Raw genomic sequence first — 16040 nt, 5'->3', positions numbered from 1 at the left:
AGTTGTTTTTGTTGGCTATAGTAAATGCTAAAGAAATAAACATCTTTTATCCTGAATTAACATTTATTTTTTTCCTTTCGACAATATAAATAAAATAAAAAATCCATAGGCTGGATGATTTTCCATGCTATCCTAAAGGGGAGATGGTAGAATCCAATGTGGTAGTAAAAATATAATAAAAACTGTCTTTGATTTATCTTTACGATCATTTTCTTCACTTTTAAGAAGTCGGTTTATTAAAACCGACTTACTAACAGTTTGGCTGCACTTTCACTTAGCTAACTTGTTTCAAGTAAATTTCTCTTATGAAGCATGAAAAATTACTTTTCCTTAGAGTTTATTCATGGATTTTATTTTTCCTTTTCAAAAAACAGCTTTTAATGGCCTTTTATTTATCAACGATGATTTCTTCTTCTTTTACCAAAAATTCCACAATTTCTTCATCCATATTCTTAGTATCAGAGTCAAGTTCATCGGTATCAATATCTAGAAAAAAACAAAAATATTCATTTTCAAGTAATCACGAAATAATACGACTTAACTTGGGTTAAATTTTGAACGAGATATTCACTTTTTCGTAGTTCAAGACGACGTTTCTTTTGTGCTTCATATTCGTTTGTACGCTTAGCACGATATGTTTCAAACTCTTTCATGAGAGTACGACGTTTATCAATCAATTCCTGTAATTAAAGTGATGAGTTAGTAATGAATTCAAGATTAATCAAAGCAACGAGAGGAAGTATAATCAATTACCTTTGAAGCACGAGTAAGACGAAGGCGATCCTTGCTTTCAAATGTAGAAGAGTATTTTTTAAGATTTTTCTTAATATTTTTTATCTGCTCGGCAGTCAGCAGGGTCGGTGGCCTTGGTCTCCACAAGAATTGACTGAATAGATTGACATTGACTCTCTTTAAAATTCTACCCTGGAACGACCATATCCAGTAACCAGTATCAGGTGTCGTCTTCTGGTGCATGGTCACTGATGTGACAACATACCTAAAAAGGGATATCATTCAAGCATTTCCTATGAAATAATAATAATGATAAAAAAATAAACTACTAATTACCGTCCAGTTGGATCCCACTCGACCTGGGAACACTGGTAATGCTCCGCCATGTTCATGATGGTAAAATCATTGGTGTCAACAAACTCAAGATTATGGGACATGGAAGGATTAACCAAAACGATAAACTGACCAGCAGGTGACCAATACAGAGAAGTACATGTTTTCTTTTCTAGTTTTTCTAAAATGATCGAAAAAAAATATATAATTTCCAATAGTTTTTACATATCAAAATGTAATAAATATTCAATTGCTGATAAATGAAACTCACTTAAAAGTAAAGGACCTTGTCCACAGCGCACTTCATAAAAACTAACACTGGCACTGTTAGGCAATTCGCCGTGAATAATGGCGAATTTGTTACCTATGGGCTCCCATGCAAAAGAATGAATGGGCTCTTTTATCTCTACACTGTCAACGGGAATGAGCTTCTCACGCAAGTGAAAGATTTCAAAGTTGTACGACATTCCCTGAAAGTGTTGTGATGTTTGAAATTTACAACTTTCCTAGAAAAAAAGGCAAAATGACAATTAGTAAATTAAAATATAAAAATTTTGTAATTTTGGATGATGTGAGTATGAATGATCCAAAATTCGACTTGCAGAAGCCAAGAGATAACACTACTGGAATCTCATTGGTAGATTATAGAGATAACCTCGAGCAAAGTCAATAAAATAAACTATCAAATAAATAAAACAAAGTTAGTTAAATGTAAAAGTAAGAAATTAACTTGCAACAGTAGAGATTTAAATAAAAAACAGATACACAAAAAAGAATCGTTAACATTCGAGTGGATGTAAACGTCAGTGACTAGTACAGTTTTATCCAATGCAATGTGAAGTTGAGATGCAGAAAAGAAAAATTTATTTACCGTGTATTTTTGTTCCGTCTTTTCCTTCTTTTTGGCAAATCGGTCAACTTTGACACACAGATAGTCCCCAGATTTTTGCCAGTAAATCTTACAATCAGCTACATTGAACAGATTGTTCTTACGAATTTCATTGCGACTGAAATTCAATACAGATTTTTAAAATAATTCATTAAATTCAAGAAACTAGATTTTCTAGTGATATTTACCTTGGAATCTCCATTAATGTAACTCTAGCAGGTACATCTTTGTCTTCAGGTACCCAGAAGGCAATAATGTTGTCAGTCGGTGACCAACTGAAATCTCTGATTCCTGGGATCTTGATACTTTTCTTGTCCAGCAAACCAAATGACTAAAAAATGTCCACAAAGTGAGAAAACGTCAACTGAAACACGAGAAGTTGGCATAATAAAAACAAGCAATTTATACCGGAGTCTCATAGACACTGAGCATATCCTCGCTCATGTAGGCGACATATTTGTCATTGTAAGACCAGCGGAAAATCGGGCATATGTTTGGCCCTTCGGGATTGAATGATCGCTTTTCCTGTCCTGTAAGAATGTCCCACATGACTAGGCGCCTATCACTGCCTTCGCCATAAGACGCAGTGACGAGATAACGCTCGCATGGCGAGAATTCAAGTTCGTCGACGCTCTTTTGGGAGAATTTGACCTGTTGAAGTAATTGAGGTCCACCCCACAGGGCCACTCCGAGTTTGTGGAAAGTGGCAAAATAAGTACCCAATGGTGACCATCTGACGTAAGTGTCGGTCCATCGCTAAAATTGGTATTCAATTTTAAACGATAAAGAATATAAGAACAAACAATGACACTATTACTGATTTTTTGTTATAATATTAATCACCTGTCGGTCTTCGATGGCAATAGGTTCCGGCTGACAGTTCTGCCAGACTTGTACATGGGTTGATCCTGGATTACCAGTGACAGTGGAAAATTGATCGTACGCATCTGGATCGAGCAAATAACTGTGCAAATCCGTCGCAGCTTTGAATGGCTGAGGTTCTGGTGGCGTCCAGTCTTCGGGTATGTTTTCAAACTTCTTGAAGTCTGTGAAAAGATTTAGCTTGAAGGTGTGCACTTTGTCAATCTTGTAGTTGTTTGCCTGCTTTATGGCATTCAGAGCACTTGCGGGATTGCTGTATTCAAAGAACACGTACCTACAAAAAAACAAACGACACGTTAAAAAAAAAAAAAAATGGTGATACAGAATGAGAAAAATGGTCAAGGTTTTACCCTTTGGTCATTCCATTTTCATCTTGAGGATAGTATTTGTTGACTATCGTTCCAAATTTTCCATAAATCTTTTCTATAACAGTCTGAAGCTTCTCCAATCGTTTGGGCTCAACCTTGGGCACCCCATCTATGACGATCACGGATTCAACACCATCTGTCTCCGAAGGCTTCTGACCGATGATATCTGCCAGCAGCTCTGCAATAAAATAATCAATCGTCCAACTGCTTTTGAGGCCATGAACAATACCAAATCTACGACTTTTTTATTTAGAGTTAGACACGTAAAAAAAAAATTGCAACGCAGGTACGCAAGTATACTTGTAAAGAAGAGTCGCAGGTACGTGGACAGGGCGCGGAGCAGAAATTAAAAAAGAAAGAGGTTAGAACGCGCCGAAGGCCGAAAGGGACGGACGCGCGTTGAAAACGCAGCTCGAACTTTGCTCCAAGAGCACGAGGAAGCCGTGCCCGACCAACAGGAGTACGGGAGTACACCAGAGCAACACAGCTGGCAACGACTCCGGGTAAAACGGTGCCAAGCCATGCGGTCTCCCGGTCACACTCGGGGCACGCATAAAACGTCACTCGTGGGGGACTCACCCTCGTCCGGGATGTCGTCGACAAAGTCCTCGGGATCACTGAAGTTTGGCTCTTCATCAGGATTGACGTCGTCGCTCGTTTTGCCCGCATCCTCGGCCGACTGGGCCTTGTCCGACGAAGACTTCTTCGCCATGTTTAGCCTAAAGAACGAGCATCAGCCGCGCAACCGACGTGTATATTATGTATCGTGCTGGTTCTGCTGATCCAACACTACTACTACTCTCTCTCGGCGTGGGACGCTATATTCTATATATATAGGTGTATATTATACGCGGTGGTCGTCGGCTTGTGTAAACCAAGATGAGCAACTCTCTCTTGAATCTGTGCCTTTTTCTTCTTTCTCCTTTGTATAAAAAAAACATACTTAAGTATACGTTTATTGTTTTTGCACTTTGTCCCAACTGTGAGACAAATTGTTTTTTCACGCGCAATCGTACGTGTCGCGTTTGTTTGTTTTTTTGTTGTTGTTGTTTTTTTAACCTTTGTAATATTTTCGGCTCCGTAGATGATGAATTTCGTCGAAAATGAAGCGCCAGTCGTTAACGAAATCAGGGAGTGCCGAGAAAAAGGACGATAGCGTCTCAGGTATACGATAAAAAGAGAAAAAAAAAAACTTGGCAAATTGTTGATCCTATTATTGTTTTGTTTTGTTACAGAAAAACCACCGCAAATTTCCCAAGTATCGCGAGTTTCGCGAGTGTCGGTTTACGATCCTCGTGCCCGTTCTAGGAGCAGAGTCAGCTCGGATTTCGGTGCCCATGGTCAAGGTTTCGCTTGGAGGGCCAGCGGCAAGGGAAAGTTTAAGGTACATTTTTTCATTGATTTGCACACATCACAATGAGGAATGTTATTTTATGGCGATTGTGACGAATAAAATATGTAAAACAAACGCCCGAAAGACTCCGAAGTACCAGAACAGCTACAGGCTCGAGCCGTACTTGCCGTTCAAGTTCGAGTTTTCCGACAAACTGCTCGTCCAAACGATGACCCAAAAACTCGAGAACCTGCGCTACGATCCCGAAACTTGCGTCGAACTCTGCCAGAGCATGGCCGGGGAGATTCGCGAGAAGCTCTACAAGACCGATTACGACCGGTTGACATTAATATGTATACCATTATATAGTAACCATGAGTATTTTTTTATAATGTATAATATCCTAACGTTGTAGGGTAAAGTATGTCGTCTCGATGACGATAATAGAAAATACGGGACAGTCGATGGTTGTGGGAAACGGAAGATTGTGGGACAGCGAAAGGGATACTTATTCAGTATTCGTCTTTGACAATCCGTTCTTGTATGCCGTTGGATTGGTCGTGGCACTCAACTATGAATAAACCCCCTTTTTTTCCCCCAAAACACCGAAAATTTTACAATTATGGAGCTTAAAGTGTATTTAAAACGGTTGCAGAGTCAGAAAAAAAACCTTAGTTTTAACGCAAATGAAAATACAATGTTTTTCAATATGTAAATCGAATAAAACTTCTGGTAAGGCAGTATTTGATACTTGAATGGAATGACGTCAATTCAAATGTAAGTTCAGTGTTTTTTGAAAGTGGTAATTGCTTAACATTCAGTTAGAAAACAGGCTGTGATTGGTTCCCTTTTCAACAGCCAATAAATAATTAGTACCCAGCCAATCCGAATAGCAAGTTACAAATCCCATGTTAAGTAGTTGCATCTAGATACTTATAATCTGTATGACTCCAAACAATAAAGTCCTCGTGAAGCCTGCATGCCATATACATCAATGTACTCATTGAAGTTTAGTTTGTCTTAGTTGTTGGCTTGAAATAAAATTCTTAAAGCATAAATTTAAGAGACTCTTGGTTTGTTTTTCTATAGTGAAAGTGAAAACGTTAAAATCACATCAATAGAATTCACAAAAACCAAAGGTAATTATAATTTCAGTATTCAAGTATTTCTCAACTCACGTACTTTACATTAGATTTATTTGGATGTATATACTTTCCGATTCAGATATCCTGAGCGCTCCGGTTTACTCTCGTACATTATCCATAACTATGACACTCTCTTTCAATATATAGATGCACCTATATTTCTACAGCACGAGAGTGACCCGGTACCCGGGGCGCTTTGGACCGGAAAGCCGAACACAACTACTAATTAAATACAGACAGCTGAAAGCCAATAAATATCAATTATTTAAGAGTACGAATATGCACAAAATAATCTTTGATTGTTGTTACTGTCTTTTCTTGCGTTTTGCATCCTCCACAATGGCCATCAGAAATTATGATTTCTACTAGTTTACATTTACTGGGGTATTGCGTGTCTTACAATAACCAAAATTTGTGCTAACACTTCTTATCTGCCTGATATAGCTTGTCCATGAAAATAATATTGATAAATATATCACATTCAACCTCAATTCACTTATACAAACGGGATTTTTAAAGTTACTTTGTGTGTTATAGTGATTGAACATAATTTTTTCAGTGGCTAAAAACCATATTCGATCTTAATAAGAAGCGTATGAAGATAAATAATAAAATCATCTGCATACTGATATGAACAGGAGTTCAAAAAGAAAAGTATGTGATGATGATGAAACAGGAAGAAGTTTGTTACATTATGCATGTATAAAAAATAATCTGCTTTGCTATTAATTTAATAAAAAATGGTTACAATATAAACCAAACAAATTTCACTGAAAGAGCACCTATTTTGAATGCTATACGGAATAACAGTAAAGAAATAATAGATCTTTTATTAAAATTTCTCAAGCGCATCATGAAGTCATTTACTACTCATTCCCTTCTGGTCGTCTCATACATATTGCAGTGTTGAGTGGTTTCAAAGATAGTGATGTAAGATACAATTAAAATATCTAATAAATTTAGAATTGACGTCAAAGAAGTTGTCTGGTTCGATGACATGGCCCCCTTACAGTAGATATGCAGTAAAATGTGGTGTAGGCAAGTAGGACATTATGACTGAGTTACGTCAAATAATCCTAAATAATATGATTCCCTTTTTTAATCGACATTCAATGCTCTAAATTTTTTTTCTTTTTGTCTTTTATTAATACGTTATTTTATCGGTTATCAAAGTAAAAGTGCAGCAACTGCTGATATGTATGAGTTTCATTCTTTTTTTTTTCGTATTTATAATATTTCACAATCAACATTAATAATAAATTACCATAGTAAATAATTAATATGTGTGGCCAATTTCGTAATATGAATTTCATTATTTTTTAAGTAGTGGCCATTTGTAAAGCAAATAAAGTATTTATTTTGCAACTCGAAATATTTTAATTTTGGATATAAAAATTATGAAATTCCTTGAAAACTCGTCAGAATTTTTTTTTCTATAGTACATGTGAAGGTATAGCTTTTTAACTTTAGATGACATGATAAATATATCTTCAATCATATCAAAATCATTCTCGTTATATTTTTTGTTGAACGGCAAATATGCAGTACTTCCAAACACAAATTATTATTAAAAAAAAAATTTTTAAACATTGTTTATTATTTTGAAGAGGTAACAATAAATTAACACACAAAAAATCATTTTTGTTTTTTTATTATTATTAAATTAATATACTGTTTTTATATATATAATATGTATATTTATTTATATATATATGTATATAACAGCGACAAGTACAATGTATCGTTATGATTAATTAGTGATAATCATAGTCGAAAAATCTTATCCCCGATTATCAGTAAAACCAAAGTGGTGAAGATTTCTTGTTATTTTTTCTTTTTCTTTTTTTTTTGTTTACCACAAGTAACGATCGTTCGTTATTCGTTTTAAATATCTTTTCACGAGTCCATCACCGTCACGTAAGTGGGTATTCCTTTTTTTTTTTTTTTCTTTTTTTTTAATTTTATTAGTACTATTACTTGTTTTCATCTTTACGTCTCGTATAAATACAGATATACAGAAAAATAATACTGCACCAACGTTGTGGAATATCATATATATTTTATGTATTCATTTCTCACGTAAAAGTATGCCTATTTGACGATGCGAGAGATACAAATCACAGGCCGTACAATAAGTGAGCTGCCCATTTTATGTACAATAACACTTTTCCGTAAGCCATTACCTTTTCATTTACTTACGCTAATCGACATTTTTCTTTCATTACGAGATAAATCGATAAATCAGGATAATATGTAAAAAAAAAAAAAAAAATTATCCTGGTAGCTTTTTACGTCGACCAGACCAGACACAAACTTGGCTATCATCGTGTCGGTTAACATGATTATTATTATTATTTTTTTTTTTTCTAACATATCTTTTGCACGAGTCTTTCCTTTCTCGTGTTATATCTACTTCACTTTTTCACTTGGTCCATTTTTTTTCGACGCCTTTGTCTGTATGTACAAAAATTCATGCGTGAATCTCGCAGTTAAACGTGAAAAAAAACCTGTTTTAAGTACCCGATTTCACAAAAAAAGATTTTATCCCCAAAATTAGGGGGTTGTCAAAAAAATTGTTTGTCTCGGTCAAATAACATGTTACCCTCGTGAGTTTAATGCATGAAATAAAGGAGTGTTATAAATTTTATTTCATTTTATTTATCACAATGATTTTCTTAAATGAAAGCTAGTTTTTTTATTCCCAACTAAATACCTACACGAACCCCCTAGCTTCGATTAACTAAAAAAAATTAAATTTGTTGAAAATTTACATTTTTTATAAAAATCCAAAAAACTTCATAAGCTTACTACGATGTGTGCGATTGTAGATGTTAATTAGAGCTGAAGTAAAAAACTAGTCTTGATTTATCAAAATGAAATGATGATTAAAATATTACAATATTACAAAGAATATTCGATTTAATTTGACCAAGAGATACTATACTTTTGACAAGAATGAAATTTTAAGAAAAAACTATACCATTAAAAAATATTTTCAAATAAAAAAACTGTATATTCCACATCGCTGTTGACAGTAAGGAAATTTATCAAAGTTTTTAAATTTTCCTTAACTAAACAATCTGTTTTCAAAAAACTTCAATTCATATTACATAAGTAATTCCTCTGTGTTCTTTCGCAGTTATTTTAAGTATTCGACACATTATATTTCCTTGCATTCTATTCCTCGTATATGACACATTTACAGTAAGTAACAACACCTTGATTCCACGAGAATTGAAATTTTTTTTTCATTTTTTCTTATTTCCATCTTTTAATTAATGCACAAGTGATTTTTATCCTGAATTTTTTCATTCCGTAAATTTAGTTGATTATTTACTTGTTTAATTTCTGCAAGTATCATTCTACACTTTTGAACAGTTTGAAAATTTTTAACTTCAATTTATTTTCATCTGAGATAAAATTAATGCAAAATTTTCCTTTCTTTTTGCGAAGCAATTGTTTGAATAAGTAATAGATGAAATCAAGAATTTTTATTTATTCACAGTATTTTGATTTTATTTATAGTTAGACAATAACAAATGATACATAATAATTATTACAATAGTTGTTCATCGTACAGTTGTAAAATGTAACATCACTTTCTTTATACGAAAATTAAGTTTGTATTGCTTTAATAAAATTTTTAATTATAAACACTTAAAGATTATTAATGGCTTAAAATTTGAAAAAAAAGAGTATACACATATTTATAAAATTAACGACGGAGAGCAAGTATAATATAAGTACAATATGATTATAAAAATTGTAATCAATTTTCATAACTATCACGTGTCATGGTTACATTATGAAATTTCACCGAACACAAACCAGGTTTATTTTATGTGGCAAAATAATTATATAATACAATAAAAACGTTAAGTTCGCAAACTGAAATATATATTGCGCTTCATCTGTGCGACTTCAGCATCACTTTTACAACACATTTTTAATTAATTCAATAAAGTCTTAAAATTGCAATTGCACAATCCCTTTTTCGATTGTTCAAAGAAATCAGTTATGTCCTTTACATAACAAACAATTATAATTTTATTGATAATTATAAGGATTGATTTTTTATTAACTATATTGTTCTTATATGCAATTAACGAATTTTTTTTTACGTACGTATTTGCTAAGAATCCCGATGAAGTTGCAATTAATATGATTCTTTATAAATATTACAAAAAGAATCGATGAAAATTCTGTTATACCCTTTCATTACGCCAATTTCATTAGTTGGCATTAGAAATCTGTATTGCGGTCCGAAAAAGTGCCCCAAAAACTTATCAATAAAAAAAAAAAAAAAAAAAAAAAAAAAAAAAAAAAAAATACTTTCATTGAAGGCTCTACGTTATGAAGTTTGTATCCAATGCAAAATAAAAGTACAAAATTTTTTTCATACATTACCAAAGAATAATGGCAATTTTTGCGGACCACAGCCAACAGATCACAGCCAATGAGAAGAAGACCATTATTTGAACAGTGACGGCTCCTAAGAAATTTTAAAAACGACGCTCTAGAATATAAATCAAGCACTCCTTTAATTATACTTCTTTTTTTCTTTTTCTTTTTTTTTTTTTTTTTGTTCGACTCAGCTTTTCGTGGCACAAATTGATTTCTTTCTCTCGCGTAGTATAATATAGCATATGTATAATAGACGATGCCATTATATTGTTTTGCGTTTCACACACACACGTACATCGCTTTTTCATTCGAACACCGTTTTACATGTTGCGCGTAATAATGAACGCTTTTCCATTTTTTTTCTCACACATACACACCTTACGTTTTACTTTTTGTTTCCTTATAATAAAATACACATTCACGTAATTACAGTATGATTACTTTTCGTCTTTCCTTTTGTTTTGTTTCTTAACAATCTAATTGTGTAATTATATGTTTGAATGTATTGTTTGAAAATGTTTTGCTTCCTTATCATGTATGTGCGTGATACCTACGAATCGCTAATACCATATTAACTTTTTTTCAATTTCTTATACGTAATCACCATCGATAAGTCCCATATTTTTTTTTTTTACGTACTTAATGCTTGTCTTATTTTATTTTTCTTATACCATATTTATCCGTATATACATTGTGTTCGCAGAAAAAATTTATTAAGAGTCGGATATCCTGAACCGTACAATATTTCACTTTTTTATTTATTTATATATATAACCACATACTCGCGAGCTTACGAAAAAATTCTCCAAAACTCGCTCTTATATTCACTTTCACGCTATTCTTCTTTTTTTTAAATTATTTTTGTTAGATTTTTTTGTCTCTCCTTGCGCATCCAAACCTTATCCCAATTTACGAGTCTTGTAAAAAAAATGCACAATCGAGATCGCCTCAGTTTTTTTTTATTATACTGTCAAGTCTTTTTTTTCACACTTTCTGGTTTACAAGATTTACCTTTTTTTGTTTCCTCAAGTCTAATTTCTTCTTTTTCTTTTGGCTCTTTCGTAATTATTTCCTTTTTTTTTTTCTTTTATATTTATAACGTATGTAACAAGAACCCCTTTTTTTTCCTTACTTCTATCCAATATTTTCTCCACCTCCTTTGCAATCAAATTGCACGTATTTACACAATGTACCGTCTCGTTTTGTTTTCACCTTATACTCTCATTTTGTGAAACGCCATCAAAAGATACCAACAAATACCGCGTCAAAGGGGACGAATCAATACACTCTCCCGTTAATAATCAAAGTATTTGCGTTAAGTACCTAAGACATACAAATATTTACAAGTACATTTTCCTGCGCTCTATTCACCGCGAATCTTTTTTTTCTCTCCTCACTTCTGTGATTGGATTGATACAAGTTTCTTTATTTTTTTTTATTATTTTTTTTTTGTTTAAGGCATTGTTTTTCTCTCTCCTGCAACAACACCCGATAAATGGCTCCCCATCGATCCTATACATCAAAAAATCGTTTCCGGACCCGAAAACCTACATTTGGCAGTATGGCAAATAAAACGCGTTTGCTCAAGATTCCTTATTTTTAATCCCTCGCTCGATGAAAAGAAAAAATAAAACGCAAATAGAAAAAGAACCTTTTTTTCTTTCTTCTATTCCTTTGCTGTTTTCGTTAACATTTTAGCTCTGCGCGAAAAATCCAATGACCCCAAAGCTCGGGGTAACGTACCGAAGAAAACTCGCAACTCGAAAAGTAAGAAAATCGGCAGTGATTCGACTACGCGGTACAGGAAGATGAGGAGCTCTCTCGCGTTCAGTCGTCCGGGGCCGAGCGGGCACTGCATCATCATAGGTCATCATCGTGCGCCCAAGTGGCGAGGCAGCAGCGCGACGACGATAACAGCGCTCGACCAATGGCCGCGGCCCCGTGTGTCATTCCTGCAATTGTATGACGGGCTCCCTCTTTCGGAAATTAATGTTCTGCGAGGCGCAAAAGTCCCTGGTGAGGGGCACGCAGTTGAAAAGCTTGCACAGCTCGCACTCGTACATGGGCACACTGTAAAACAGCACGAGGAGCATGGCGAACAATCCGACGATCAGACCGAAGCACGCCCATATGAGGATGATCTTGCGCCGGCGATCGTAGCTACCGAACGTGATGAAGGGCATGAGGGCGTAAGCCGCCAGGAAGCCGAATATGAAGCCAAACAGGTGCGAGTAGTTGTCGATCCAAGGTAGAACGCCGAGCAGGAGGAGAAGCACGAACACGAGGATCAGTTTGGTGAGGGCGCGCCGGGGGTGCTTTAGCATCGGCCAACAGTGGAGCACCTCGACCACGAGGGTCGCCAGTAGTGCGAAATGCGCCCCGGCCGGGCCAACCTGGTTACGTACGTTTTTTCATGAGTATACCTACCTATACCCTATGATTGGCTAGTTTGGATAATGGGTGTCATATGTGTATGCATCTACGTACGTCAGCTCTGTAGGGCACGAATATGGCGCTGGCGAGGTTGCCCGCGAGAGCACCGGTGAAGTAGATGAGGGCGATGCGCACCGAGCCGGTGAGCTTCTCCAAGTCCCGCATCAGGAAGTATTGGACGAGCAGCGTGATTATAATGTGTAGGATTCTAAACAAAAAAAGTGGAAGCAAAGTTTAAGATTATGGTGTGACATTTTTGTTGAAAAATTTCCAAGCGATTTATTCGTCATAAGTGTTGTTCACCGTTTATTAAGTATATTATAGGGTAAGTGATGACCAAAAGAATATTTTGTTTTTAGAGGGTTTATCTCAATATATAATTTATTACAGAAATTCTTTTTAATATTACGCCACACTCATTTTATCACTGAAAATAACACATTAAAGTTTTAGAAGACCCACTAGCTTTATGGTTATTGAAAAACTAAATTAATTTTTGTTTTTCCATGAGCTCTTGTGGGGAGGTCATTGCTGATTTTTGCCATTTACTGTACCGCGATTACCCCTTTTGACTTGATAAATATTATTCTAGAAACGAAATGAATAATTTTGCTCAAACTTTTGCTTATTTTATAGCATAGAAAGCCCCATTTTTTTGAAACAAGAAAATATTTTTTTTCACCTTTATTCCACTCGACATTTTTTTGCAAGTAAAAAAAAAATTAAAAGTTCGTTGAACTAAATCCTTATTTTATGGAACAAAAAATTTTTTTACTAACCACTTACACTAGATATTGTTTTGCAATTAAAAAAATAAAAATTCATTGAAAAAAGTATTTTATACATTTAAATAGTTGTTTATTTATTCAAGTTTTGTTTATAGTTCTGGAAAAGGTGGTAATTTCATAGAATCAATCATTATTTCCGATCCCATCACATTAAATATTTTTTTGCAACTAAAAAAAATTAGTATCACATTGAAAAAAGTATTTCACATTACACTCAAATGATGGTTAATTAAAAAAAAATTTTTAGTTTAATAAAAAAATAATAATTTTATAACATAAATTTTTTTTACCGATCTTATCACAATCAGTATTCTTTTTGTAAGTAAAAAAGTATTAAAAGTTCATGAAAAAATTTTTTTTTAACTTTAAACTCAATTAATTTTTCAATTTGTTTAGTTTATTGATAAATCTTAATTTATGGTATAAAAAAATTTTTCCAACCTTATTAGTTTATTGAGACAACATTAATAGAATAAATTTTTTTTTTCGATCGATAAAGTTATTGAACGGAACAAGCATCAAGAAACGTCACTGTGACGGTTGTATCGCACGAAAATGGTACTAGGCGAGGAAAAAAAAAGGCGTCTCGTCTTACCCCGCGTGCAGAAAGATCGTGGTGAAGAGCCTGTAAAACTGATCCGGCCACAACGGATTCAGAAACGGTATCATGCCGCAGACGTCGTGCAGACACTCGACCTGCGAGCACAGCGAGGCCTCCTCGTGGAAGAATCCCCGAACAAAGTCGCAGTACTCCTTGGTCGTGATCCTACAGCTACCGTGTATGCCGATGCAGCAGGGATGGCCGATGACCTCGCAAATCATGTGCTCGGCCATTTTGTCCTTGTACCGGCCGACCGGGAAATTCGCGTTACCCGGCGCGTCCTTGCTCCGAAACCGCTGGGTCAGGGGATTCGTCTTCCGACAAATCGGCCACTTGGTTATGTCGTCCGGCCACTCGTACGGCGCCACGCTCGCCGGCGCGTCGCAGAACTTTGGATCCAGACCGCACACCGAGCCGCTTATCCGGCCGCCCGGTCCGCTCTCCGCTGTACCCCACTTTTTCCACCGGGATATCGTGTTCTGCCGAGCAATTATCGTCATGTTATTTTTTCATCGCCTACTCACATCCGCTCAATACAACTTTCTTTTTTTTTTTTTTTCCCAATGTTTGTTACACAAATTTAATTGTTTTATTTTTGCTGCAAGTGAAGTGTATGTATATTATGTATGGTAAAATATATAAATGACAAATGTAAACACAAGTAATACAACAACAGATGCATCTACGACAAATTCGTGCTTAGCAACAAGTGAAATGTTTATTACCGTGGAGGTCGAGCTCATTCCCCGGACCAGTTGGTTTTTAAAAGAGAACAAAAGTCACGCATTATCATAAAGGCTTTTTTTTTTTTTTTCGTTTTCTTTATTACATACGTATTGAAAATCGCGTCGAATCGGCAAAAATACTTACTGAACACTCGGCTCTGCTCGACTGCACGCAGCCCGAGTCGTCGTTCCTGATGCAGCAAGCGGTGTCGCGCTCCTTTTCCCGCCACACGTCTATCTCCTTCAGTATCTTGATGTCCCTCCTCATGCAGGGCGCGAATTTCGCCCCCAAGTGTATCAGATCGGCGGCTCGCGGCCCTATCCAAAAGTTCGCCGGTTCCTCGTACTCGACTTGCTGCAGCGACAAACTCGTCACCAGCACCTTAAACAATTCACCATTTTTTTTTTTTTTTTAATTTGGAATCGAAAATCAATTTCCGAGGGCGTACCGATCGTGAAATTGGATTAAATACATTATAAAAAAATCTCCGGGTGCGTGATGCGTTAGTTATCCATCATAAATATATTGCACGAAGGAAGCGTGGGTGGGTGTTATTTGCATATTCGCTCGTTTATACGTTGCAAAGGGTAATTTCATCAAGCGTCGCGCGAATAATTGGGTACGGGATTAAATATACCGATGGATGCGCGGGAAATTGAAAAAAAAAAAAAAAAAAAGAAAAAAGTAATGAAAATTAAACTCACCAAGCTGGATCTGTGATGGAGGTCAAAGCCAATGGGGCCGAAGCCGTAGCAGACGAGCGAGATTACGAGGATCAAAATCTGGACGGTCGTTATCCAGTAGGTGAAGTAAGGCCGGTGATCCTCGATGTCGTCGAGCTGCTTTCTCACGTGTGGCTTTTGCGCCACGCTCTTGCGGAACGATCGACTGCGTGTCACAAATTTCACGTTATGTACATAAGTATTAATTTTGATTTTTTTTTTTTTTTTTTTTTTTACATTGTTTCATTTAATCCTGCACTGTAAAATCCAAGTGTGTTAAAATACACGTTTAAAGTGTGCAATCGAAATTTCCGTTTTTTAAAATGCTTTATAGTAAATACCCTGGGAGAAAAAAATAATAAAAATTATAGAGAAATTCAAGCAAAAATTACCAATTTCCACAGTAAACCGAATGCAAGCTGACAAAAAAGGAACAAAATTATTATTTTTAACAGTAAAAATTATTGTTTTCACAGTAAAAATGATGGTTAGAACGATAAAAATTACTATGCTGGAACAGTAAACCTTAAAAGGATTGGTTCATAAATTTTACTTTCCCACACAGAAATTTTTACTATTCTAACCATAATTTTAACTATTTAAACTATACTTTTAACTGTTGGAACAATAATTTTTACTGTTAAAAATAATAATTTTTTCCTTTTTCGTCAACTTGCATCCAAT

At 35.1% G+C, this 16040-nt stretch overlaps 3 protein-coding genes across 3 annotated transcripts in view; 1 reads left to right on the top strand and 2 right to left on the bottom strand.

Moving 5' to 3' along the window:
- Nucleotides 1-44: 44 nt before the first annotated feature.
- On the bottom strand, nucleotides 45-4006 carry eIF3b (eukaryotic translation initiation factor 3 subunit B). Its single transcript, XM_014359520.2, has 11 exons — nucleotides 3784-4006; nucleotides 3187-3382; nucleotides 2798-3110; nucleotides 2363-2710; nucleotides 2143-2285; nucleotides 1937-2072; nucleotides 1337-1571; nucleotides 1069-1246; nucleotides 754-997; nucleotides 572-680; nucleotides 45-486 (listed from the first exon to the last, which is right to left on the bottom strand). The coding sequence occupies exons 1-11, from the start codon at nucleotides 3914-3916 to the stop codon at nucleotides 389-391; spliced, it is 2133 nt and encodes a 710-aa protein (XP_014215006.2). The 5' UTR covers nucleotides 3917-4006; the 3' UTR covers nucleotides 45-388.
- A 301-nt stretch (nucleotides 4007-4307) lies between these two features.
- On the top strand, nucleotides 4308-5160 carry LOC106644121 (dynein light chain Tctex-type 5). Its single transcript, XM_014359511.2, has 4 exons — nucleotides 4308-4368; nucleotides 4440-4588; nucleotides 4683-4876; nucleotides 4953-5160. The coding sequence occupies exons 1-4, from the start codon at nucleotides 4308-4310 to the stop codon at nucleotides 5116-5118; spliced, it is 570 nt and encodes a 189-aa protein (XP_014214997.2). The 3' UTR covers nucleotides 5119-5160.
- Nucleotides 5161-11759: 6599 nt separating this feature from the next.
- Nucleotides 11760-16040, bottom strand: part of rho-5 (rhomboid-5) — a 49774-nt gene continuing 45493 nt past the window's right edge. The window contains exons 10-15 of the mRNA XM_089595157.1: nucleotides 15339-15522; nucleotides 14780-15015; nucleotides 14634-14682; nucleotides 13903-14387; nucleotides 12574-12727; nucleotides 11760-12479 (exon numbers count right to left, since the gene is read on the bottom strand). Of these exons, the coding sequence (XP_089451283.1) occupies nucleotides 12033-12479; nucleotides 12574-12727; nucleotides 13903-14387; nucleotides 14634-14682; nucleotides 14780-15015; nucleotides 15339-15522 (1555 nt within the window). The 3' untranslated portion in view covers nucleotides 11760-12032. The remainder of the gene's footprint in view (nucleotides 12480-12573; nucleotides 12728-13902; nucleotides 14388-14633; nucleotides 14683-14779; nucleotides 15016-15338; nucleotides 15523-16040) is intronic.

Source organism: Copidosoma floridanum, unplaced genomic scaffold (assembly GCF_036245765.1).
Source record: "Copidosoma floridanum isolate Cflo_tuat_1 unplaced genomic scaffold, Cflo_Japanese_pri ptg000025l, whole genome shotgun sequence".
In the NCBI taxonomy this organism is placed as follows: Eukaryota; Metazoa; Arthropoda; class Insecta; order Hymenoptera; family Encyrtidae; genus Copidosoma; species Copidosoma floridanum.
This window is presented reverse-complemented; position numbering and strand designations above follow the sequence as displayed.